Genomic DNA, 27,002 nt, shown 5'->3' on the forward strand with positions numbered 1-27,002 from the left:
AGGTAGCAATTTCTCTAGTTAAAAGTATTCTTTCAAAGAACCAGGTCTTAGAGTTTTATGTTTCCTTATGCACTCATTGCTGACTTTATCTTTATTAATTCTTTCCCCCTACTATCTTTACACTTATTTGTTATTCTTTTTTTAACCTCTTGAGTTGCATATTTGCTTAATTTTCATTTTTCTAGGTTGAATAATGAAACCATTTTAAATTATTAATTTCTCCCTGAATAAAACTTGTCAGAACCCGTATGTTTTCATTAGTAGTATTATTGTTATTTTTCTTGAGTAATTGTCATTTTATTTTTTTTCTCTTCCACAGAATTGTTTAGGATAATTTTTTTTTTGCTTCTGTGTTCTTGTGATAGAGTTCACATTTTTCTTTTTCACTTTATTTATCAGCAGGCTATATAGTTTTTAATTTATCAAGTATATCTCAATTGATTTCTCATCAAAGGATCTTTTCTAGTATAATAAAGTTATTTATTCTTTATAAGAAATAGTTTCTTAGCTGTTATATTTTAATAAAATCTCTTGATTTTATAATAAATTTCCAATGTAGATCACTGCAAATTATTTTTGTTTATTAAATGGACTTTAATAAAGTCTTTTGTGATATTTGTGTCAAATGTTTTTACTAATCTTTTAGATTAAAAGCTCCTTTTTTTGTTATGCAATTCAGAACTTAGGTGGACATAAATATTTTTGTTTCTTGGTCTATCATATTTCTAATAACTTCATTTTCTACAACTAAAAATGTAAATCTGCATAAAGATCTTGTGTTTTTTCTAAATATGCTTAAAATACATATATATTTGCCATTTCCCAAAATATTTTTGTATAATTCTATTTTGATTAAACTTAACTTGTTATTGCTAGGCATTTCTTCTGATTCCTAATTTGAGCAAAAATCTCTGAGATATCTGTCTTGATAACCTGTCTATATCATCTTGTTTTTCATTACGTTTATTTGAAGCAGGCATTTCCATTATTATAGTATGTTGTTGGAAAACTAATATAAAATCATACCATATCTCTAACGGAAGGAGAGAAATGTGTGCATTAATAGCCAACAAAATAATTTTTGTCTAAAGAAAGCTAAACATTATTTAAAAAATTCTTCCATTTGATTTCCTATCTTAGAGATTCTGACAATGTTTTATCTATTTAGCCAGATATTCTATGCGAAAAATATGAAGAGCATGTAAATAGTCATCTGTATTTTTTTATAGTAGGTATCACATATTTCATTTGAAGAAAGAGTTCCACTCCAAAAAAAATTGTAAACCTTTATCCTATGTTATAAATATTGTTATACATATAAATACATGTTATGGATATATAAAGGAAGTATTCATCAAGTCCCAAAGTGGATATTGGATGGAACCGTGGGTGAGGGCTTATTATATTCAGCCCTTATGCTGGAGTAGTAATAACTCTTGTACTGAGCTTAAAGTGGAGTGAATTTTATTCTGAGTATAGCTAAGAAGTTTGAGTATCAAGTCATATATTACTAAAACCATTATAGGAAGGTATAATATATGCTGTAACCCATGTGTAAGAAAATCAAGATGGAAAGCTATTACATCTATAAATAAATTTACTTACATTTATTTATTCCCTTTTAGAAAAGGGAAATCTTACTAGATTTCCCAGCACAAATGGGGAAGAGTCCTGGTGCCTGTTACTCCACTGATTATTGTTGTTGTTGCCCTGTTTGAATTTCCACCATGGAGCTACTCCCTAATGAAGATTATTCTCCATCTTACCCACAATGTCTGTCCATAGTATAGTAAAGTCTTGCTGGTCCCAGTCCTGGTACATTAACATCGAGAGTCAAGCTATTTTTCTTTCCAGTTTTCTATACACAAAGGTATAATTCAACTTTTTTCCTTCTCTAGTTGCACACTATTGCCTACTAGGGTGGAATCAGACTATGGAAATGTAAAATGTCTGTGCATCTTTCCTGTATGTTACAAACTCAGACATGTTTCCTCTATTAGGGTGGAAGGATTTGAATGTCTTCGTTCCCATTTGATAAATCACATTCTACCACTGCTGAACTAAACTTCTGTTGTGCATACACACGCACATCCCCCACCTCAGGAAGGATAGGAGGTCTTTCTTGAATCTTTTTGCTGAGGCAGTCGATAAACTAAACCTAAAGTCAAGTATTCTGAGGATCGTTTCCACTAATTAACTCATTGGCACGTCATTGCACTTTTCAGCTTTGGAAATTGCAATCTTACTCTATTTGCTAAAATTTTATTTAGAATGTTTAGACCTATAGTTTTCTTTTATGTCTAACTTTTATTTTATATTGGTATTAAGGCTATTTATTTCATAAATAAACAGAACTTGCTATCTTTCTTTATGACCAGAAAAAAAGAAAAGATCTATTCTTTAAAAGTTAGAATAAATTAAAATTCTAAAGCCTTACTATTAGATACATTCGATAGCATCTAATTCAATTAATTCTAATAGTAATACTCATTATTAGAGACTTATTATTAAACACTTTTAATAGTACATGTTTACTTAATGTCCTAGTTTATTCCATGATATTCGATATGTTTCAGGGTTCTGAATGTTAATTATTAATCTCACCTTGATTGTCCCAGGCTTATAAATTTCAAACAGTTGCTCTATCTGCCAAAATAAAAATAGAATTAGTATTTTAGGAAAACAAAAATGGCCCTCCATGATGTAGTCCCAGTCATCTTCATCCCCTACTTTCTCTTTCATTCTTTGCTTTTCACTTTATACTCCAGAAATACTATGTTTTCAGTAGGTTCTATGCTACACCTTTGAGGATGGTGCCAATTCTGCCTTTCATTCTTCTTGTAACCTCAAAAGACGTAAGGGCATAGATGTTACTCATGTTGGCTCTGCAATCGTACTACATATATGACTTTGATAAAGGTTGTCTAAGCTCTTTTGTCCCTTAGTATCATCATTCGTAAAATGAGGATGCTGATACCACTTCATAGGGCTGATTGTAAGAATTAAATGAGTCAGTGTTTAGAAGAGAGCCTTTCACTTAATTACTCTATGCAGCTTAGTTGCAATTATTGTTTCATGAATAAAATTTATTCTTCCTCTTTGACTCAGTTTAGAAACTTTTGGTTTTAGGAACATGTTGTCTTCAGAACCCAAAGAAGCCTACCAGGAATTGTGCTTCCTTTTTTTATGGTGGTAAACGAGAGCAAAATTGCCGCAAAAATCTTTAACTTTAGAGAGGATATACTGACACATACCTGACAGGTGAACATTCAGACATCACTCAAGTGGCTAGTCCCTGATCTTCATAGGGTTCATCTGCTCTCTGGAGTCCATGTGTTTTGTCCAGGTCTTCAGCAAACTAACCACTTCCTGCTCATGCCGTCCAATCTGCATGATTTTCTTAGTGTCGTAGATCACTGTGATGTTCTGGGGAGTGACCAGATTGTTTCAGATTACATGTGTTACTCCAAAAGAGAGTTGACATATTCCTGAGGCAAAACTGTAAATCAATGTTCTTATCTTTCCCTCATGAATGTGAACTGTTCCTGATCCCTTTTTCTGAGAAGCAGGATGGAAAATTATGCATTCCTCAAATCGATGGTCACATGCAATGTACCTGTGGCCTTATGAATCTGCTCTATCAATAATACCACATCTGTCACAGAAACTGCAATCAGGGCTACTCTTTGGTCAAGCCTGCAGTGGTTTATAGTCATTCTCTGGGCATCCTCTGGTCTCAGCAAGGGCCAGACTGGTGAATTAGACAGAAATATAACACGGACCATCACCGTCTCTCCCCATGCCACCCACTTCTAGGATAGGATAGTGTGTGTGTTTTACTCTCTCCACTGGGGTCTGAGAAATTTTCTGGCCTTCCCAATTATTATAGCTATTATAGCTCTTACTTCACAGACCAGAGATCCAATGTGGAGATTACTTCAACTGACAAGTATGACCATTTTGAGTATGCAGGTAAAGACAGAGGAATAAGCACTCACTGAATCTGAGATCTCTGTGGGCCCACTGTGAGGCAGGTTTTAGCCAGGCTCCATTTTTTGCCTCATCCCCGTCAGTCTCCACTCTTGCCTCTCCTGGTGCTAATGTCAATGAAGAATCTGTGGCCAATGTCCTTAAATGTATGATTACTCCTCTTTCTTCAGTGAACAGTCACCTGGGTAAATGGCCACAGTTCCCTTTGGAGAAGGACTAGGGGAATCGTTACAGTATTTATTTGCCACGATGTTGCAGGGTCCTTCTTCCTCGGGACCCTGCCACCTCTACAGTCAGTAGATTCCAGATCTCAAAATTGGCTCATGTCTGGGTACTGAGCAAAGTATTGTGACTTTTAATAGAGGTGACTACCCTCTGCTTCCTGACTGTATTCATCTTCCCTGGACAATGTCGCCTATCAAAATCCTATCCATTCTTTAAAGAGACTCCATTGAAATCCCACTCTCTGTATTCTCATCATTATGACTTTAGCCAGAATGCATCTCTCCGTCCTTTGAATTCCCATAGACGCATGCGGATCACACACAGTTTTTCTTTTGCACAGATTTTTGACTATACATTGAGGCAAAAACTGTGTCTCATTTATCATTTTACTGTTTAAAGTGCCCCGCATGGTGCCTTGAACGTATTAGTCAAGCTATGAAAGTTTACTGACTTGGTTTGAAATACAGTAGCTTTTTTTCTGCTGCTTCATTAAAAGGCAAAAATGCATTTCGCCCATAAGTAAAACATCTTAGTGTTCTATTTATATACTCTTTTCTATATGTAAGTCTGTATACTAAAAGACAAAAGTATTTCCACATATATATGGAAATTTTATACATATACTGAGTTTCTGTTCTTTTTGATGTTGAAGATTAAGGTTTTAATTAATCAAATACCAAAATATCACTATTCAAATGTTGTTTCTTATAGATAATTTGTGGTAAAAGCCTTTCAGTGAATGAAATGACTCTTAGCACTGTGAAAGAAGAAGGGTACAAAGCTGTTTTCATTGGGATAGGTGAGTAGCTTACTTTTAAATAATTTTCTTTATGATATTTCCAGACAATATCCAGAAGAATAACTACCTTGAGACATTTTCTTGCTAGAAGTTATGTCTGTGCAGGGAATAGCAGACAGAAATGAGCAGCCAAGAAAATGTTCTATTTTATAACTAGTTGTGCTGCCTCACCTCATCATGAGTAGACTTGAGCAAAACATTCTCTCTCTGTTCTCTCACTGTCCCATCATCACCAGTGAACATCTCTAAGAAGCTAAATGTTTTCAAGTCATGCCACGGAAGGTCAGAATTGGGCTTAGAGATGTCTGTATGCTGTAGTTTTCTCTTTATCATGAAACAGATTGGCTAAATTGCTGATAAACGACAGAATTGGCTCGTTTTCTTGTTCTATTTATCTTTTCAAAATTTCCTGAAGACTTTTCATATTTAGCTGAATTTTAAGTTGTTTAATCATAGTTTTTAAAATCACATGGACAATGTATAGCTTCTGAGGCAATTAATGTGTCTTATGGTTCCACATTTTACCTAAATATCCCGTGGAGATTGAGTTTTCTAACACTTTTTCCTTCTATCTATTATTTACTGAGAGACCCGAGAGAAGAAACAGTTGATTTAATTTAGTTTTTATCTCATGAACTGTGTATTCATTCTCTCATGTGATCATACTGTGGACAGTTATGGCATACAAGCTGAATAAGTCTTTCGCCACATCTTTTAGTTTGTCTGTCTCTTCTCCAGTTCACACTCTTTGCTCTAAGTAATAAACCTACACAGAGATGAAAACTGTTTCATCTCTTTCAAGTGATCACACACTGGATAACATCTGTTCAGGCGTAGCATTGCTAGAGTAAAATCATTAGGAATTCTTCGTAGCCAACTAAATTTGTCTTATCAGGATGCCATGGTTCTCTTACTAGATAATTGCTACCAAGTCTAAGACCATCTCTCTTGTTCCTTTTTTTTTCAAGAATAAACTTCTGAGATTTTATTTTTCACAGAATAGTCGTAGATTATTTCTGTTTGTGAAAATTTCTCTCGTACAGGGAATTTGTTGGAGATAATTTAATAGTTTTACTTCTGCTTATAGTTTTTTCTCATTTTTTCTTTTTTTTATGTATTTATTTTATTGGAGTAACATTGGATTATAACATTATGTAGTTTTCAGATGTACATCGTAATATATTTTGAATTCTGTGTAGATTACATCATGTTCACCACCCAAAAACTAATTATAGTCCATCCCCTCACATGTGAGCCTAATCACCCCTTTTGCCCTCCGCCCTCTCCCCTTCCCCTATGGTAACCACCAACCCAATCTCTGTTGCTATGTGTTTGTTGTCATTGTTTTTATCTTCTACTTATGAGTGAGATCCTACAGTATTTGACCTTCTCCCTCTGGCTTGTTTCACTTAGCATAATACCCTCAAGGTCCATCTATGTTGTCACAAATGGCCTTATTTCATCATTTCTTATGGCTGAGTACTATTCCATTATGTATATATATCACATCTTCTTTATCCATTCGTCCCTTGATGGCACCTAGGTTGCTTCCAAGTTTTGGCTATTGTGAGTAATGCTGCAATGAACATAGGGGTGCATGTATCCTTATGCCTTTGTGTTTTCAGGTTCTTTGGATAAATCCCCAGCAGTGGAATAGCTGGATCATATGGTAGATCTATCCATAATTTTCTGAGGATACTCCATACTGCTTTCCATAGTGGTTGCACTAGTTTGCACTCCCACCAGCAGTGTACAAGCATTCCCTTCTCTCCACATCCTCTCCAACACTTGTTGTTTCCTGTCTTGCTAATTAAAGCCATTCTGACCCGAGTGAGGTGATGTCTCATTGCAGTTTTGATTTGCATTTCCCTGATAGCCAATGATGTTGAGCATCTTTTCATATGCCTGTTGGCCATCCATATATCCTCTTTGGAGAAATCTCTGTTCAGATCTTTTGCCCATTTTTTAATTGGGTTGTTGGTTTTTTTGGTTGTTGAGATGTATGAGTTCTTTGTATATTTTGGATATTAACCCTTTATCTGATAGATGATTTGCAAATATCTTCTCCCAATTGTTAGGTTGTCTTTTCGTTTTGTTGATGGTTTCTTTTGCTGTGCAGGAGCTTTTTAGTTTGATGTAGTCTCATTTGTTCATTTTTTCTTTTGTTTCCCTTGCCCAGTCAGACATAGTACGTGAAAATATGCTGCTAAGGCCAATGTCAAAGAGTGTACTGCCTATGTTTTCTTCTAGTATTTTCATGGTTTCGGGTCTTACATTCAAGTCTTTAATCCATTTTGAGTTGATTTTTGTGCACGGGTGTAAGGGAATGGTCTACTTTCATTCTTTTGCATGTTGCTGTCCAGTTTCCCCAACGCCATTTATTGAAGAGACTCTCCTTTCTCCATCGTATGCTCTTGGCCCCCTTGTTGAATATTAGCTAACCATAAATGTGTGGGTTTGTTTCTGGGCTCTTGATTCTGTTCCATTGATCTGTGTGTCTGTTTTTGTGCCAGTACCATGCTGTTTTGGTTACTATGGTTTTGTAGTATATTTTGAAATCAGGGAGTGTGATACCTCCAGCTTTGTTCTTTTTCCTCAGGAATCCTTTGGCTATTTGGGGTCTTTTGTTGTTCCATACAAATTTTAGAATTCTTTACTCTATTTCTGTGAAAAATGTTGTTGGAACTTTGATAGGGATTGCGTTGAATCTATAGATTGCTTTGGGAATTACGGACATTTTAACTATGTTAATTCTTCCAATCCAAGAGCATGGAATATTTTGCCATTTATTTGTGTCTTCTTCAATTTCTTTCAACATTGTTTTATAGTTTTTGGTGTACAGATCTTTCATCTCTTTGGTTAAGTTTATTCCTAGGTATTTTATTCTTTTTGTTGCAATTGTAAATGGGATTGTATTCTTAATTTCTCTTTCTATGACTTTGTTGTTAGTGTATAGAAATGCAACCGATTTTTGCATGTTGATTTTGTATCCTGTGATTTGACTGTATTCCTTTATTATTTCTAAAAGTTTTTTAGTGGATTCTTTAGGGTTTTCCACATGTAAAATCATGTCGTCTGTAAAGAGTGACAGTTTCACTTCTTCCTTTCCAATATGGATCCATTTTCTTTCTTTTTCGTGCCTGATTGCTCTGGCTAGGACTTCCAATACTATGTTAAATAAGATTGGTGACAGTGCGCCTCCTTGTCTGGTTCCAGTTCTTAGAGGGATAGCTTTCAGTTTTTCTTCATTGAGAATGATATTTGCTGTGGGTTTGTCATATATGGCCGTTATTATGTTGAGGTATTTTCCTTCTATACCCATTTTATCTAGAGTTTTTATCATAAATGGATGCTGTATCTTGTCAAATGCTTTCTCTGCATCTATTGAGATGATCATGTGATTTTTATTCTTCATCTTGTTAATGTGGTGTATCACGTTGATAGATTTGTGGATGTTGAGCCATCCCTGCATCCCTGGAATGAAACCCACTTGATCATGATGTATGATCTTTTTAATGTATTGTTGTATTCAATTTGCTGGTATTTTGTTGAGGATTTTTGCATCGATGTTCATCAGTGATATTGGCCTGTAATTTTCTTTTTTTGCGTTGTCCTTGTCTGGTTTTGGTATCAGGATAATGTTGGCTTCATAGAATGAGTTAGGAAGCCTCCCCTCCTCTTCAATTTTTTGGAAGATTCTGAGAAGGATAGGTATTAAATCTTCTTTGAATGTTTGGTAGAATTCACCAGGGAAGCCATCTGGTCCTGGTCTGTCACTCTTTTTGTTTCAATAAAAAATTATGAAGAGGAAAATAAATCTGCACTGTCTTCTAGCTCCTAAATATCTGTATTGAAGCTCCTTTCAGAAACTTGAGTGCCATTGTCATCAGTATTGCTTTCTCTATTACCTTTATTTAAGTACAGTAATCATGTGTAGATCAGTAATAGGAAGGAGAAAAGGTATATTTTCCCTAGGTTCCATTTTTAGAGACAACATAGCTGACTTTGGTTCTACTTTTCCATGTTACATTTGTATTGAGAATTTAACATGAAGAAATAAGGCAAGTATCTATCAAGTATATTCTATGAATACCATCAATGTTGGATCAGTACGTTGCTGTTACTCTCAACAAATACTTGTTCAAAAATGGTTGGTCAAAAATAAGTGGGAACTTTAGTCAGGTAATAGATCTGAAATATTAGTGATGTTTTCAAATAGCTATTTGAAATTCACTGTTATGGTTTCCTACAGCAGTCATACATAAAAGATATATTTTTGGGGCTGGCATGGTAGTGCAGCAGTTAAGTTCTCAAGTTCTGCTTCGGCCCCCTGGGGTTCGCCGGTTCGGATCCCGGGTTGGACCTACACACCGCTTGGCAAGCCATGCTGTTGCAGGCGTTCCACATATAAAGTAGAGGAAGATGGGCAGGGATGTTAGCTCAGGGCCAGGCTTCCTGAGAAGAAAAGAGGAGGATTGGCGGCAGATGTTAGCTCAGGGCTAATCTTCCTCAAAAAAAAAAAAAAAAAGATATTTTCCATTGATGGAGTAATACATTCTAATGCAGTTTCATGTATCTCTATGAACTTTGTCTGCAAAGAATCTCTGCAATGAAGAGATATGGGCCAAATAAGTAACCAGTATATTGAAATATCTCCAAATTGACTGCATAAGACTCAAATTATAACAAAAATTTGGAACAATTAAATGGTTTATCAATCTGAGTGGTTTCAGCCACAGAGATATTTTCCATCTGCAAGAATCAGTAATGTTTCGGTTTTGTTCTGTTCTTTTATTCCATTAAGTTCCCTTACATATGTTATTTGATGATATTACATCCATTCACAATACTCCATTTGACTCTGCACCAGGGTGTGAAAACAGTGTTTAAAATGTGGAGTCCTTTCGTATTTATTTTGCTGTGCATTTTCACGCTGAGAAGTGAATCTTTTGACATTTTGGTGTAGTGATGTGTAGAATGCAGTTATGTTCTATTTCAGTATTTTGTATGAAATATATACAAGAGAATTTCATCTTGTCAAAAAAGAAGGCACCTCTGTCTGTAGAAGACAGGTAGCCTTATCCTTCAGGAAATGTTTATTTGACACTCCTGATTTCCGAGTTGGGAATTTATGACCTTTCTATTACCATATAACTGCCTGTTACTTGGACAGCCTCACATCCTTACATGTTTTTATTTATTAACTGTGCTTCTATATTGTAATTAAACTTCACTCACTTAATTTGTCTACCTTTTCCAAATTTGTCTACCTTTTCCAACTTAGTTTAGAGGAGTAAATTTTGGAATAAGAATTCTATATTATTTAGGATATAGGTTTGGTTACTTTAAGAAAAAATAGAGGCTTAAACAAGATATATGGTTAGCTCTCTCTTGTCTAACAGTATGAACCATCCTCAACACCTGACTTTCATCCTTGGTTCACAGGTGACTACTTTGTCCACATTTCTGCTAACAAAAATGGGAAAGAGGAATGGGAGTTCTTTTCCTTTTAAGTTTATGACCGAGAAGTTGCACATATGTCTTCTGCTTTTATCTCAATGTCTACAACCTGGTGACATAAGCATTCTAAGCAGCCAAGGATGCTGGGAAATATAGCCTTTAGCTGGGTGGACATATGCACCATTAAACTTCCATTACTATAGAGAAAGAGGATGGATGGTAGATATAGAGAGAAGACACAAATAAAGGTCACTGGCATAGATGTACACTATCACTGGTATTTGACACCTGAATTCATTATTTAGAGAGGCCAGTAAAACCCTTAATAGTAAAGAAGACATTCTTAGAACGTAGCACTTGCATGTTGGTTGCATAGGTCACAATGAAGATGGAGTATTTTCTCTGTCTGTGGTTGGGAATACTATATTATAGATCTTCTGTATTTATAACTACTGTCTCATTCTATGAGTAATTTGTTTAAAAGAAAAAAATGACATTTTAAAAATTAAATATGATATATTAAGGACTAATATTTCCTGATTTTTAATATTGTGGGTAATATTGCTAGTGAAAAGTTGCTCACTTTTGGGTTTTTCCATAACTAATGCTAACAGTGTCCATTAAGGAAATTATCTCATTGTATACACATCACTGTAAGACTTAAAGAGTTATGTCTCTTTCCCCAGGAGAAGTTTAGTTTCTTCTAAGTGAAATAAAGATATGTGAGATAAAGCTCTGTATCTTATTCAAACTAGATTGCGTTGTCTTTGAGATAATTGGGATTTTTCAAAAGACTAAAATTTTGGTATTTGAAATAAAAGCACTGCATGGTGTTAGTGTCAGTGTTCAGAAATAGAGTTGGAACATCCACTGTACAAGGCTTTTTCAAAGTATTGGATAGTTCTTACGTATTTTTTTTTTAATTCTTTGGGTGATTATTCTACAGCGAAGTTTAAGAATCACTGTTCTAGATGAGTGAAGGGTTGGATTGTTAGGCTTTGCTTCAAAGAAGCCCATTTCCTTTCCCTTTTCCAATTGCCCATTTTCCAGTAGTTTATCTCTTACAGTCTCACAAAACATGGCACTGGTGAAAAGGTTAAACAAGCGTGTAAGGAAAAGAGTATCCACTAAGACACCCTCAGATAAATGGGAATACTCTATGTGTTCTTCTAACAGGTTTTTTTTTTTAATTTCTGAATTTTTGTTTTTACTACTTGGAAGGGAGAGAGTATTACAAGGGCAACAACTGTAAAATTCATTATTACTGCAGGAAGATATTATAAACAGTCACTGTCTTACCATTAGATGTTCTTCTTGTGTCTATCCCAAAGATTTCTCTTGAATTCACCTCTCACTATAACCATTCTCCTCCCTTAATGCTACTGGACCCCTGCTGTAGCCTCCTAACTGGTCACCATGGCCACCGTTATCCACACAACAGAAATGCAGTAGTGATCTTTCTAAAATTAGATCCATCATGGCATTCCCTCATTAACCTCCCCCCATCCCCCCATAACTCCCTATTTCCTCTGGGACAGGGGAAGAACACTTTAAAATAAGACTTTCAAGACTCTTCATGATTTGGTCAACAGCTTATGTCTCCAGTCACTTTACCCAGTAAATTGTGTCTTTCAGCCATTTGAACTGTTTTTAGTTTTACCTCATCTGAATTTTTAATCTCAGTTTTTTGACATAGTGTTGCCTGGACCTGGAACTGTCACTGTTTTCATAGTTAAGTTCTTAGCTTACCTGTACTTTTTTCTACTTCAAGAATGTTCTCTTTACTCGTAATGATCCGCTCTTTACCTTCACTCTTTAACCTGGTTAAATGAAGCTGCTTCCTCACCCCCAATCCTCCACAGTTAAGTTCCTGTTCCCTTTCTGGAAGTCCAGACGGCACTTTGTCCTTTATTGTAGTGCTTATTTCCCTGTATTATTATGGTCTGGTTACACGTTTGTTTCCACCACTAGAACATAAACTCTTGCAGACTGAAGATTCTGTCTGCCTTTCTCATAGATCTTCAGTGTCTAGCAAAGTGCCTGGCACATAGTAAGAACTATAAGTATTTTTTAATTATTGATTTTTAATGCAGCTGTTTTGACTGTTTGCCAAAGTAAATTGATAGGATATTAAAATGTATTGGCAATGTGGGGTGTATTATAACTCTGACCAAACCCAAGGGGAAATAGATATTACATTATTATAAAGTTGGTATTACACTATAAATGAAATAGAGAAGTAGGAGTCACGATATTAATGGTGGTGATGTTGGTAGTAGTAGCAGTGATAGCTAAAATATTTCATCCTCATTTCTTTATTTTTCTCTATTTTTAATGCAATTTATGTCATTAACTCCTAAAATGGCCCTTGAGGTAGATATTATTAACTCTATTATATAGATAAGAAAATTAAGATTAAGTTAAAGAAAACTAGTAAATTGCAACCATAACATGGAAAGTGAATTTTATACAGAAAGTAGGAAGAATGTAACAAATGCAAACATCCATATTTCAACCTAGAAAGCTGTTACAGACATAATAACTGAAAGCCAAGTTAGCTGATGACACCTGCCTATATTGAGTTGTCCAACTTAAGGGTATTGTACATGGGATCTCATACACTGCTAGAATTAGTCCTTATATTTAGCCTCATTTTTCTCATTATTGCCACTAATTGTTTTTTTCAGTTACCATTAGAAAAGAATATTTTTCAAATGCGATGATTCCCAAATATTATAACAGGTGAAGAAGAGATAATTACAATTAAGGAAATCCATTGAGAGGTTGTGGTATTAAATTTGCTACATTGTGGCCTTTAGTTAAATCTCTTGTGCCTTCTTAGAGTCAAAGTTTTTCTCTGTAGAAGTTATTCTTAATTAGCTTCTTAATCAGGAGTTTCTAAATTGTACCCAATCATGTATACTTTGTTTATTTAGAAGAAAAATATGTTTTTAGACTGCCCTCTTTACTTCTGTCCACAGATAAAAATGAATCTGGGTAGGGAATATGCACAAATCTGAATAGATTATTTTAAGATAATAAACCTGACAGTTAAAAAAAAAAAACAAAAAAGGGGGCGTGAATACTTTGCAAATTCTCTTTTTTTTTGTTTGTAATGTTGTCTAGTCTAGTGTCACTTGTACATACTCGGATATAATTGTGAGGTGGCTCCTAAGAATTCAGAAATGAGGGAATTAGAATTCCAGCTGAGAGTTCATTAAATCATCACTTAATGAGTTCTAGCAAAGCCCCCAGAAGGAGATAAAATAGATGTAGAGCAATTATTCTTTGATCATATTAACATATCTGTAGAAAGTACATCTTAATCTGCAGAAGCAGGTAATAGGGACTGGTCACCTTTACAAGCATAGAAAGGAAAAAAAAGAATCTGAGGAAATGGTGGTGGTGTGTCTTTAAAGGCACCTGAATCAATGGACCTGGAGTTCTTTGAGGCCATATCATAAAGACACACAGGTAAGTTCATTTTAAAGACTTCTAAATCTCTTTATTCTGATTCTGGGTTCACCAAGCTAGCCCTGATTCCTTAATAGTTTGATTATATTAGGAGACAATGCTAATCATGTTAATAAGAGTAATCCTGGTCCCTATGGTGACTATCTTTGTCACCCCAAATCGCTCACTCTTAGTAATATGATACTCTGATATGAAGAACTCGCCACATGAGGAAATGCTTCTTAAAAACAAGCTGTAAATGTCTCAGATATTTTTAGTGGCTGCCACTACATTCAGAATAAGTCAAAATTTCTTAGTATGACTTTCAACAGGCTACAGTAGCTATTCAAATCTAACCCTTTAGCCTTAAATCTATCTACCACTTTACAGATTGATCCCACCACCAGATCTCTAGCCATTCCTTAAAATAACCTGAACTCCTACCGTTATATTTGGCCTATACGCTTTCCTTTATTGAGAAAATTTTTCAGTCTGGCTTTATATAGTAAAGTCAATACTTAGAATATTCATCTCAAATGCCACTTCTTATATAAGACTCTCATACTCATCCTCCTGAGATAAATGTTTATTCTGTGTTCATACATAGCAAAATGTTTTATATGTCATTCATAGTACTGAATATAGTTTTCCTTTTATTATTTTTGGTTGAGTGCATATATCCACTCTCCTGCCCCACTCACAAACACACTATGTTAAAAATCTATGAGATCATTTTTTAAAATCTTTATATTCTACAATTTTAGCACATTTCTTGACACACAGTATAAGATTGATAGAAATTTTTGAAGTAAAATAATTGGAAGAATAAAAAGAAAAGAGAAACAAAGGAAAAAATGAGAAACAGTATAATTTCTTGAGAAGTTTGAAACTGTCCTTGATGGTTTAGCCTTTTCTAAATTATCTTTCCAAGCATCCTCTTATATCTTTTTTTTGGCAAAATGCAAAGACCTATTTATAGTTTACCCACTCAAAGATAATGAATTTCAAATTCTAAATGCTATAATCTCATTCTTACGTTTATGCCTTATCATTACATCAAGTATTACACTGCTGTGTCAAATATTAGGTATTTTCTTTGAGCATTTTTGATAAGGGTAATGTTATTTATTTGAGAGTATTTAATAAGCATTTTATGATGAGGATGGTAATATAAGAATTTTTTTTTTCCCCATGAGGAAGATTTGGCCCAAGCTAACATCTGTGCCAGTCTTTCTCTATTTTGTATGTGGGTCACCACCACAGTATGGCCACTGACAAATGGTGTAGGTCCATGCCTAGGAACTGAACCTGAGCCACCAAAGTGGAATGCACTGAACTTAAGGGATTTTTTTCTAAAGTGGCTTTTTTTGCTGGCAGAATTCCTAGGATATTCTAGATGCTCAATAATTATCTATTGAATTAATTAAAATACATCTGTTTCTTTCATATTACAGTCAAAAAAGAAGTAATTTGTTCAGCAAGAGAGTTATTTAGAAATATCCTATAGCCAATTATCTTTGTAATAAATTTTTTTTCATAGAAGTATAAATTATATTTTTAAATGTTGAACATGCATCTTCTTGAGATTTCTTTGTATAGAGACATGGAGGAATTTTTGTTATATTTGCGTATATATTTCCTGGAATTAAAACATATTTTACTTACAGTAGTTTATTAAATTAAAGAATGAAAAAAAACCCTGTTTTTCATCCTTTTCATTGTTCAAGGATTATTTTTTTTCAGTAGTTTCCAATGGCTTAATCAACTCTTAAAAAGTAGTTGAAAAGAGAATTGGAAAATTATGAGACTAACCAAAATGTTTTCTTTCAACTGTTGCGTAAGGCTGCTGGTTACATTTTTTTAATGGGTGAAAATTATCTTTGAACTTGGAAGGGAATATTACTGAACATAGACTAGGAGCATCATGATAGGTGTTTTTAAATGTAGTAAGCATCCTATAGTTCTGAGTTGTTCTCTGGAGGTAGAATGTTGATGTTGAAGGATAAACTTTAGAATAATTAACAACACTAGAAATCACAGAAGTAGTGGATATTGTCATAAAAGAATTAAAGAACACCACAGTGCATAATCTCTCCATCCAACCCCCCAATTCAGTGAAATTGAATCTGGAATTCAAGACTACATTGAATACATATGTACAATACTTCAATGATTTCCAGTTAGAGCTAAGAGACATCCTACTAGGTAGCTTTATTCACACTACAAACCACACAGCTCTGCTTATCTTGCCCTTTTGCAAATCACTCTGTAAAAGTTGGTAAAATAAGGGAGCCCATTTCACACAAGGAAAAAGGAATTAATGAGAGGCATGAGAAATGGTGTGGAAATGGCAGAGGTTGATGCAAGTTAGAGGAATCTAGGAGTATTTCTACATATGCTTTAGATTTCTTTCTAGAAATAATCTTTCCAAAGAGTAGGAATGAGAAACTTTGCAGACTAATTATTTCCTATTTATACAGGGTAGGCTGTGCCATCTTTGGCTAGCAGCATTGGCTCAAATGGACTGCTGTTCTTTTTCATTGATATTTAAACACTTTCTTTGACATTAAATGCTTAAAAGCACTGTGGTCTAAAGCAAGACCATCGCTTTTAAGAGAAGACTCCATTAAGACGTTATATTTTAAGTAATAAATCTATTTTAGAAGCAGTTCAATTGAAATTTATATAAAATCAGTGTTTCTCCAGACCCTGTCTTTGAATTGTTTAAAAGGGTGTCCAGCAAAATCACGTTGTTTTAAATCCCCCAAGGCTCTATTGTATGACACCAATTTAAATGAATAAATAGAAGTCAGTTGGGAAGAACCTAGTTTGCTTATGTTACTCTTTCTCAATTTCTTAAACCTATATTATTTGGTGATATTATTTAAGTTATATAAGGAATTAATACATGAGGAAAATAATACTGCAGTAATGATTAATTCGTACTATTCACTCAAGTAGCATAACCCTTCAAAGTACATCGTTAAGTCTATTTACTGTGGACATTTAAGAAAAAAAATTTTAAACAAAATTTTGATTTATTTACTTTCTTATCTCCAAATATGTAAGAAATCTTGATGTGTGTTGTCGTCTTCTGATCACCCATGCAGTGCCACCTGGTGTGCAGATGGAAAGCACATCACATGTCAGAGGCACTGTTCACACCCACCCCCCCAAATACAAACTTACATCGCGGAAAGTTAGCAGATGTTCACTTTGCTTGTGTTACTGAGATAAATTGTGCATCCAACTCTTAATTCATAAGTTAAATTTGGAGAAGAAGATATTGATGTTTGGGTTAATCAGTCAAAGATTATGTGAACACATCCAGTTTAGCAGAAGAAAGTCATATTAAGTTGGAAAATTGCTTCCTTAGATCTTTAAATTTTTATTTTGTATGTCTACTCTTTCTTTTTTATGTACATGGTAGTTTTGTTTTTGAGCCTTAATATCTCTATTTTAGTGATAAATTTATCAGTGCTAGAATAATGTGTTTTAAAATTGACTGCTGTTTAATATCTCTATGGTGGTTTCCTTTTTATTGGGAGAAAATAGCCTTTCTTTTGTATTTTACAAAGACCATATCATAGTCAGATGCTTTTCCACCATTCTTATTCCTTTAATCTTACCATTACCTGATTACATTTTAAAGTATATTATTAAACTTCTACTATATGCTTAGCAGTGCGCTAATAAGAATTATAGATTTCAAAATAAGTTTAAAAGGTTACGGTTTATTTAGAAAACCAATAAAGCTACTTTAATATAATTAGTAAATAAGAATCTTGTATATGAATATAATAAATATAGTAGCTAAATTTCTTGGAGTGGTGACTGAGTTCTTTGCATAACATATTTTAATTCTCATGAAGTAATTTTGGATTCATATTATTGATACCTCCATTTCACACATAAATAACTTCTGTCTAGGGAATGTTAATTAATTTTCTCAGTACTAGAACTTGGAGTTGAACAGATGTCCATCTGAAACCAAAGCCCTACTTTTAACCAATATTCTAAGTTGGCGTTGTTCATAAATAATGATATTTTAAAAATTTATAACTGTCCTTTTTAAAATTCATTTTCTAAAATTGTGGTAAAATGCTCGTAACATAAAATTTGCTCCCTTAACCATTTTCCAGGTATACAGTTCAGTGGCATTCAGTACATTCACATTGTTGTGCTACCATCACCCCCATTCATCCGCAGAAGTCTTTTCATCTTGCAGAACTGAAATTCTGTACCCGCTTAACATCAACTCCCTATTCTCCTCTCCCCCGCAGCTGCTGGCAACCACCTTTCTACTATCTGTCCCTGAATTCTACCACTTTAGGTACTCAGATAAGTGGAATCATATGGTATTTGTTCAGTTGTCCTGGCTTATTTCATTTAGCAGAATGTCCTCAAGATTTATCTATGTTGTAGCATGGGTCAGAATTTCCTTTATTTTTAAAGCCAAATAATATTCCATTTTATCTATATACCATATTTTGTTTATCCTTTCATCCATCAGTGGGCACTTGAGTTACTTCCCACTTCTTGGCTATTGTGAATAATGCTGCTATGAACATGAGTGTATAAATATTTCTTCAAATCCCCTCTTTTAGTTCTTTTTGGTATATGCCCAAAAGTGGAATTTCTACATCACATAGTAATTCTATTTTTAAGTTTTTGAGGAACTGCCATACTGTTTTCCGTAGCGGCTACAACATTTTACTTGCTCATCAACAGTGTGCAAGGGCTCCAATTTCTCCACATCCTTGCCAACACTTGTTATTTTTCTGTTTGTTTTTTTTTTTGATAACAGCTATCCTAATGGATATGAGGTCATATATAGTGATTTTTAATACTTTCATTTGCATAATGCCTATTACCAACAGAAACTTGCAGTGAGTAATATAGAGATAATAAATGTTAAAAATGTAAGTGCAGAATTAATCAACAGGATGGGTTAGTAAATAAGAACCTTTCTCAGTAAAAGTGAAATTACATTTATTTTTTGTGATGAGGGCTTTAATTAGAGTATATGCCAAAAAGTTGAGGAGAGAAGGCCAAGTTTTACAAGATCAGTTTAGAAGGTGCATATTGTAGAGAGGAATATTAAAAGACAGAACTTAAATATCTTCTATTTGAGCTTCTAACTAATAAAAAACGAGTTAAATGAGGAGTTGCCAAAATTTTTCTGTAAACAGTAAATATTTTAGGTTTTGTGGGTCATATGTTGCACTACTCAATTTTCTGTCTTGGTAGCGCAAAAGCAGCTATAGAATAGACTATATGTAAACAAGGGAGCATGGCTGTGTGTCAGTAAAACTGTACTGCAGGTGGGGGACCGCATTTGACCAGCTGACTTGGACCAAGAAATTACTAAAGAACATTAATTTCTTATGCTTATATTTTCTTATAATTTTGAGACGAGAAACCTCTTAGTGGAAGTCCACGTGCAATATAAAACTTTTTTGTCTAATATGACCTAACTTGTTTTGAGAGTATAGAGCTATTTACTGAATACTTTTAAGAACACCAATAAAGGACCTGTCTTTGAAGCAGAGGGTATATCTGTCATTGGTTATTTTGTACTGGCACTTTGAAATAAATAGTTTTAGGTGGGTCCTCAATATTTTAGTTTCACTAAAGCACCTGGCTTCCTCACTTCTTAATTACTGTTTTAGCAAACAGCTTACTGGAAGGTGTATTCAAAAATATTTTTCTTCCTAATGCCATTCCTATATTGATTTTTAAAAACATTACTAACATAGGTAAACCTGCTATTTTTGTTTATTTCCCAGGTGTAATGTTTTACCCTTTTAAAATAATCTTCAGTACATAAGTACGTACTTGATTTCACAATCAAAGAAAAAACAAAAACACATCCACAAATTAAAATCACAGAAGGAATTAAGTGAAAACAGAAATTAATCAGTTTTCTATGAAGTGATTGATGGCTCTAAAGGTGTAATCTTAGAAATTGTGATTAATGTTTAGTTTTATGTTTTCTCATCAATTTTTGATAAGTTAAGAAAAAAGGAAGCATAGACATACAATAAAAATTTTCTTTGCTTCTAGGCCAGGCCTTGATCTCCAAAATCTTGGTAACTTTCCTTTCTACTTTATTGTTCTCTCTCTCTTTATTATAAATTCTAACAATTAGCACCTATTGATTCATCCAAGAAGTAACAAAGAGCTGTTCAGACTATAGTTCCTCTTTTTTCTAGTGCTCAGGGAAGTAAATTGGACATTATTTTGGTGCATATCCTTAAATTTTTATGCAAGTGTATCCATCATCTCAGTACAAAAGACAAGATGTTTATTATGTAGCAAAGTTTATTAAAGACTTTATAGAAAATATTACTGATAAATGAATTAGAGATTCATTCAACTAGATAATGAATAAGAAAAAGAATTGTAGATAGTAAGTAGAATTCGTGATTTTTTCTTAATTTTAAAGATAATGAGATCAGGTAGAAATGCATTCTTCTGTACCATGGGGTGGAGCAAAACAGGTTTAGATCAGTATCTGTTTGACCTACTATAAAATATGTTGAATTCAGGACTGATTAATTTTTGTTCCTTTTAAAAGTTGACTTAAACTGGATTCAAGTTAGCCTTTATGCTACTTAGAAAAATCCAAAAACTAAAAAAGTGAAAATTAAAACTAGAATGCTAACCAAGGTTAATAATGAAAAATACTATTGTCATTTTTTGGAAGGTGTAATTAGTTTTTATATTAATTACAAAAATAAGAACATTTTAAGTATATAGACTAAAGTTATTTTCTAAAGAATACGACTCTACCACAGTCAAATAAATAAACTATTTGAGTTGTATGTGTATGTATGTTTTTCCTCTGCTACTGACTATAGAAATGTTTGATTAATGGAGCACTCTAGGGAAAATTGAATCATTGTTATGTGTCTGTCTTTTTTTCCACTTTTCATGCATTTTTGGTAGCTATTGACCAGAATTTCTGATGGGAAAATTCTGGGCTATGATATGGAATCACATGGGGACTAGAGAATACTGAATATGCCTCTAATGATTGGTCCAACAGTGAGATTTCCTATGAGAGTGGTACAAATTGTAGCATTTTGGCCCTAAAGCAATCTTATGTTTCTCTACAACTGTTTTCCCATTATATTTAAATGTATTCCTTTTTCTTCTACCTCTGTGTGTGTCTGTGCGTGTGGATGTACACATATTGTACATATGCATACATATATATGTTAGGAAATCATCCTTCCTGGTTCTTGGAGTTGGGGGGGTTGTTTGTTTCTTTCATTTTAATTCTCACTTTCCAGCCTTTTGCAACTTACCCTCATCTTTCTGAGAAATAGAAGTTGAGGAGAAGAGAGTGAGGAGAGAATAAAATTTGTGAAGGCAACATAATCTTAAAGTTATTTTTATTTTGTGGCCCTTTTTTCTATAGCAGGAGAATCAGAAAGCAGCGTAGGAGAAGCAAATCTCACTTATAGGTTTTAAAAGTTTTCTAAGTACCAAGACCTCTAAGAACAAGAAACAAACTAAGGCAGAGATTAAAAAAGTTTTGACTCAACATCATATTAAAAAATTGGTTTTGAATAGTTTAACGCACGCAGCTCTATTTTTTACTTAATTGCGCCCACACAACCTTAAAATGCATTTGAAAAATTTAATATTTGTAAGTTATTCTTAGAATCCAACTCTGGCATCACTGACAAAATATCAACAGACATGTGCTTAGAGTATTAAGTACAATAAATGACCTTCATTCTCATAATTTTTTAATGCTAAGGTTTTCACTCCCATTATTGCTTATATTACTTCATTCACTCATTCATTCAGTAAATATCAAGTTCCTGATGGGTGATTACTATGTCCTTGCTATCAAAAATTTACAGTTTTGATGGGAGATAGACATACAACCATTTCCTGACCGTTGCCCAGGTAATTGTTTTTCTTTCCTACAATATGTAGCACAGTGGCACAGTGCCCAAGCATTTTATTCACTTACTTATATGCACTTCTATTTATTCATCCTAGACTATCAGCTTCTGTAGGAAAAAGACAAATCAGGGGACATGTTGGGAGTGGAAGATCCCCAGATATAGGGAATATCATATGTGACAGCTCCATATTGTTGCTGGAGCTTTCACTACCAGGAATGTATGCTGAAAAATAGGTCCAAAAAGATGTAACAGGGTCTGCAGATGTTATGTGGTATATACATGCGTTTAGTTTAGTTAGTGAGTGTGTTTTCTTTTTACTGTGGAAGATGAAGGATTTTGACATGAGAGGTAAGAGATCAGAAAGATTGATTTGATGGCCCTATGGAAATGGATTGGGCAAGGGCAAGACCAAATACCGGGAGATTTTACGTTGTGGCTATTGCAAGAATTCAAGTAAGAGAAAATTGAGGATCTGAAGTAGGGCTGTGAGAGCTGAGAGCAGGGAACAAATATAAGGAAGTACAATGACTGGTCTTAGTGCCTGATTAGATATGGTCAGTGAAGAATAGGAGTAAGAAGCAGCAAGGCAGACTGAGAATTTAAGGAATAGCTACAAGTCAAGGATGTCTTCACCATTTCTTTTGATGAATTTGCTGAATGGCTGTGACAGTTTACCAGTAGAATGAAAGAGGGGAAGATTATAAATTCTGATTTGACCTCTTGTGTTTGGGATTCCTATGCTATCCCAGTGGAAAGATCCAGTAAGCCATCAGGTCTGCCTGATTATCTCTGGAAATCAGGTAAGAGGTGTGGGCACGAGAGATAGATTTGGTATTAGTTTCTGTATGCTCTAGCAGAAAAACTGAGCCTCGGAGACAGTCAAATGCAGTCAGTATCCCATCATTCATGGTTGTTGGGAGTAATAGAAACAATTTAAAGTGTCTTTTTCACTGAAATTGACATATGGTAAGATTTAAAAAAATGACAGTCATTAATATGATCAGCTTATGGGTGTTATATGAAGCCACGACATTGATGAGGTGACATATTCATTCTTCGTAACCACTGTAAATAGCATGAGAAAACTGAGACCCAGTGAGATTGTCTGACTGCCCACGCTCACCGAGTGTGATAGTCGAACACACTGCAGTGAATATGTTCTCATAACATGTCTGTGGATATTATTTCAACATGACTTGTTCACAGTGTATCCTTAGTTTTGTTATTGTCCCATCCTTCTTTTGACTATAGCATACATTAGGTGGATAACTCTCTGTGGTTAGAGGGATCTTTTATGGTAATAGAAAAAAGGTAAAGTTGGCCCACATGACGGCTGAACTTCTTTAGCATGCTGTCATGTCAGCTGTTGATGGACTGAGCCAATATTCTTGAACACCATTGAACCTGGTTGTTATTTGCTAAGGAGTTGACTTGGAAATACTAGATATTTGTTATATTTTTGGAATACTAAAAAGTATGTAAGAATATACTTTTTGAAAGAAAATTTGGTATAATACATGTATATTTAGAAAAGAAGATGAATTATGAAAGAAAATCTTTTACTTTAAAAAATATTATCCTGGGGTCCTTAAAAAAAGCAAGTTGCCTTAGCAAGAATTAATATAAGATATAGTTTCTAAAATTGACTGATATTTTTTCGTAGAGACATATTCATCATAAGAAGTGGGATGTGAATTTGTGCCCTTTTTCCCAGTAACCAATGAAGTTCTTCTGCAAAAAAAAAATATATATATATATATATTTAATTTTGCCGTAATTTTTTTCTTTTTAAGTTTGCTTCTTCCCTAGAGCTTTGTTCCTGGCTTTCTATATTTTCTACTTTATCAAAATATACTATGAGTATACAACTTAACACATTTAGAAATTCTCTTAATTTTGCAGCTATTAATTTTGCCATCATCTGAGTTAAGTTTTGTTATTTCCCTAACATCTAGTAAGAAAACACGCGTTATGTATTATGGAAACCTAAAATCAATCCTCACAGATTCTATGAGTTTCCATAATGCTGAAACTGAAAGTATGGTCTCCACTAACCACTGTAGCTTGATTGGTACAGAAAATAAAAGGAGGGGTAGGAAAATTGTAGGCAAGTCTTTGATGTCAGGGTTTCTATTTATGCTCTAAACAAAATGAATTTGTAATAATGAATTGCATTACATCTCTACTTAATACTTATTACCATGTATACAGGATATGTTAAATCAAATAAATAGTTCTTTTTAAACATTGGTAATTGTTGTTATGCTAAATTATTTTCTCCTCAACACTGTAACTTTTTAGAACCCTGGTAAAAATATAAATTATTATTAACCAATGGCATTCATTAAATGTGTTCAATTTTTTAAATTATGCTGATTTTATTTCTATTTAAAAGACAATTATCTAAAAATGCTCAAACCTGCTATTAATACCACCTGTCTTTCATCTGAAAAGTGATATATGTTTTTCTTATCAAATTGGCTTTTCTGGAGAGTTCCTTTTTATTTATAATAGGACACTAAAAGGATTCTTTAGTATTCCTCTGGGAATTCTTATCATGTTCCTAATCATTCTACCCACAGTGTAGATGAGTGGCAGGACACTGAACGGTTAAACACAGGCTTGTTGGTCACAGATGTGAGCTGTCCTTAACTGATTACAATGGAAATGAACTAAAATCCTGAGCCAAGTCGTTTAGGAGATTGTAAATGTGGAACATGTCTATTTATCAGGCTAGAGAATGTTTTGTGATGACTCTGTAAGGACTATTTTGAAATGCTGGTTTTTTTAGGGTCTTGAATCTAAGTTGTGGGAGGTGCCTTTGTGGAGTCTTTTGAAAGAGCATTAAAAGCTCTATCAGTACTTTATAAACTTGAGAAAAGTAAGAAACACCAATTATTCTAGCAAGTACACTTGATGTTTTTGAGAGTTTTTCTTTTCTAACGCAAATAAATCACAGTTGCTTGAGCATCTGTCACGTTGTAAATGTCAAATTTGACATTAGCCATCAATGCCTAAGAGCATTGCCAATATGTTTTTGAATGCCTACTATGTGTTAGGTGCTTTGCACACATGATCTCATTGGACCTCATTCAAACCACACCATAATCCCAGGGAGCAGGTATTAGTTACACCCATTTTAATGCTGAAAAAATTATGCCTTGGGTTGGTAAGTGGCTTGCCTATAGCCACAAAATTTCTCAAGAACAGAATCAAAATCCAGCCCTGTGGTTTTCTCAGCATTCCATAGCACCTCATATATAATCATGGAGAAGTAAAGGGTGGTATAATGGCTTCAAGGAAAAGGAGAGGTGAGAAAGTTCTTGTTTTAATAGAGAAATCTGAATAGAGTTTATGGCAAAGTAAGAAGTAGATGGAAACAAGAGTTTGAAATGATATTAAGGAGGAGAAGATCAAGAAGAGACTAGAAAAGAAGAGCATAGGATGATATATTAGTTTTTGAAAGTTGTAAGTGTCAACACAGATAATCCATAATCAATCTATAAATCAAAATTGGGGTGAGTTTATTATAAGCCAGATCTGAGGACTAGCCTGGGGCCTTCCTTCCCCAAGAAAGGAAGGTCATCAAAGAAGTGGGGTGTACAGAGTGGTTATATACCATCTTGGAACAAAGAGCATACATCACATATGACAGGAATGTCCCTTCTACAATTGTCATGAGATTGCTTTGCCAGCGCAGCAATTCCGTGAACACAGCAGGTCATTGGTCACAAGGTGAGCACAGAAGGTCAGCAATTAATCCTTAGTTTAGGGAGACATGCTTATCCTTAAAGAAATGCCAATGTGGGGGAAGTTGCATCCTTATCTTTAAGGGCATTGTTCTTGTTTTTGGGACATAGTAAATATGTAAAGCAGATGTACAATGCATGCTCAACAGGTCACTTCAGGCCCTTTTGGAAAAGCAAGGTCAGGCCAAATTAGTTTTAACCCAAATGGCTTCCTCATATACTCCAGTATATCCTATTTCTTGTCATTTATTTATCATAAGGATACTTTTCCTCAGGAATAAAGAAATAGTTGGGTGAAGATGGAAAAAATTCTAAGGTGGAACATCTCAGCCAAGGGAGTTCACTTTGCCTTGGGTCTGGGGGAGGGAGAGGGAGAAAGAGCGAACCTTAACTTATCTCCAGGAACACACACAACAGAAGATGTTAAGTGGGGAGCAGAAACTGCATATCTAAGTAGAGAGATTTAGACAAAGAATATTAAATTGTTACTTAACTAATTTTATATTTCTGGTAGGTCTTAATAGCAGTTTACTTTTATAGAGTGGAAGGAAGAAAAGAATAAAATAAAACATATTATTGGGGCCTGCCCGGTGGCGCAGTGGTTAAGTTCGCATGCCTCACTTCAGTGGCCCAGGGTTTGCCGGTTTGGGTCCCAGGTGTGGACATGGCACCGCTTGGCAAGCCATGCTGTGGTAGGCATCCCACATATAAAGTAGAGGAAGATGGGCATGGATGTTAGCTCAGGGCCAGGCTTCCCAGCAAAAAGAGGAGGATTGGCAGCAGATGTTAGCTCAGGGGTAATCTTCCAAAAAATAAAGAAAGAAAGAAAGAAAGAGAAAAAAATAAGGTATGTTATTGTAACAGAAGGCACAAGTAGGGATGATGCCTTCATTGAACATTATTAGCTTTATTGTTTATTTGTAATTAAAGGTAGTATCTCTTGAACTTCTTACAATGAAATTAGTGATTATTTATTAAATGAATAATCTAGGAGACCTAAAAATTATCCCTTGAAGCATATAAAAATAAAACCAATGCATAAAGCTTGTTTGAACCGGTTCGTCCAGCTATAAGTTATACTCGGGCTGTTATTAATTGCTTTGAAAAGGAGTTAATTCTATCAGGTCATTAAATAACCCCATTAGTAAATTATTACAACAAACGTATTATTTGCAAAAATACAGTAAAAGTAGCTTTTTAGCAGATTATTAGTCCTTAGCAATAACTTGAGTTTTGCTGAAGTAAAGTGATGGAATCAACTACCGTGCCATTAGAAAAAATTTGTTTTAGAAAAAATGTAGGGCATTTTCTAAGTTGAAAATTGAAGATAAATTCATCCTTAAGCATATATGCGATGTTACAAGAGCTCTGTAGGCTGGACTTATGTGAAAATTAGATGAC

The 27,002-nt window shown here is 34.3% G+C and overlaps 1 protein-coding gene across 2 annotated transcripts in view; it reads left to right on the forward strand.

Annotated features, from left to right (window-relative positions):
* Positions 1 to 27,002, forward strand: part of DPYD (dihydropyrimidine dehydrogenase) — a 773,365-nt gene that overhangs the window by 230,870 nt on the left and 515,493 nt on the right. For both annotated transcript variants that reach the window (XM_070592141.1, XM_070592142.1), the window contains exon 8: positions 4,927 to 5,014. In XM_070592141.1, coding sequence (XP_070448242.1) covers positions 4,927 to 5,014 — 88 coding nt within the window. The remainder of the gene's footprint in view (positions 1 to 4,926; positions 5,015 to 27,002) is intronic.

Source organism: Equus przewalskii, chromosome 24 (genome assembly GCF_037783145.1).
Source record: "Equus przewalskii isolate Varuska chromosome 24, EquPr2, whole genome shotgun sequence".
Lineage (NCBI taxonomy): Eukaryota > Metazoa > Chordata > Mammalia > Perissodactyla > Equidae > Equus > Equus przewalskii.